This window comes from Pygoscelis adeliae, unplaced genomic scaffold (genome assembly GCF_000699105.1).
Source record: "Pygoscelis adeliae isolate BGI_AS28 unplaced genomic scaffold, ASM69910v1 Scaffold314, whole genome shotgun sequence".
In the NCBI taxonomy this organism is placed as follows: domain Eukaryota; kingdom Metazoa; phylum Chordata; class Aves; order Sphenisciformes; family Spheniscidae; genus Pygoscelis; species Pygoscelis adeliae.
The window spans coordinates 1,107,758-1,108,738 of NW_008824668.1; the positions used below are offsets into that span (position 1 = coordinate 1,107,758).

General features: G+C 43.7%; 1 protein-coding gene across 1 annotated transcript in view; it reads left to right on the forward strand.

Annotated features, from left to right (window-relative positions):
• CNIH1 (cornichon family AMPA receptor auxiliary protein 1) overlaps positions 1-981 on the forward strand; it is a 14,422-nt gene that overhangs the window by 10,249 nt on the left and 3,192 nt on the right. Inside the window, exon 3 of the mRNA XM_009322941.1 lies at positions 358-470. Within this exon, the coding sequence (XP_009321216.1) occupies positions 358-470 (113 nt within the window). The remainder of the gene's footprint in view (positions 1-357; positions 471-981) is intronic.

Here is a 981-nt window from a genome sequence, read left to right on the forward strand (position 1 = left end):
TGCTGATATTTCTCTGTTGCCTGAGCAGAAATATCTCGATGCTCTCTCTTCTGTTACGAAGGTCACGTACAAAGCGTGGAATCTGTTAACAGTACACTTAATTTAATAGAAGCGATAAAAAAACCTACTGATCTGAGCATTTAATTTTATAAATTTTTCTTCTTGGTTCATGAATCTCACGTGAAAACAGCAAGGCACGTACTGCTGGTTGCTCTTTTCACTTTCTGCAGTCTTGTTCTTGTTAGTGTTGGTTTTTAATAATATTTTTTAAACAATAGCTTACCTCCAAAATAGATTAAACACCACACGTTTTGCTTTGAGTAGTCGAAACTTCTAACTCGTATTTTTCTTTTCCAGCTTGTACTTCCAGAGTACCTCATCCATGCATTCTTCTGTGTTATGTTTCTCTGTGCAGCAGAGTGGCTTACGCTGGGTCTCAATATGCCTTTGTTGGCTTATCATATTTGGAGGTAATATCGACGAGTCTGGTATCTCCGTACTCGCGTTAATTGTTAACTCGTTCTCCCGTTGCAGTGCTTCCAGTTAAGTGTTCTGTCTCTTTGGCAAATGAAGATGTTTTCTGATACGACGCTGAGGAAGTTTTTTATTTGTTATTCTCCTGTGCTATGCAAGAATCGAGTTGTGCGTGTGTGTGTGTTAAAGGTAGCTGACACGTTGAAGGTGTGCTAGTACTGCAGATTCACAGTGTGGATTGTCAGTAGAAGGGGCAATCCCGCTTTCCTCCTACCACTAAGACGTGGGCACCACCTCTCCTCATGCTGGTATTAGTTCTGCGCAGGGAGCTGCAGGAGGGAGCTGGTCTGGTTGAAACGTAACCCAGCGAAGCAGCTTTCACTGCGTGGCTGTATCTGTGCTAGTCCCGGCGTGAGGAGGAATCGGGGGGGGTGGAGGTAGGACTCTTCCTTTTATAGAATCACAGAGTGGTTTGGGTTGGAAGGGACCTCTCAAGGCCATCTAGTC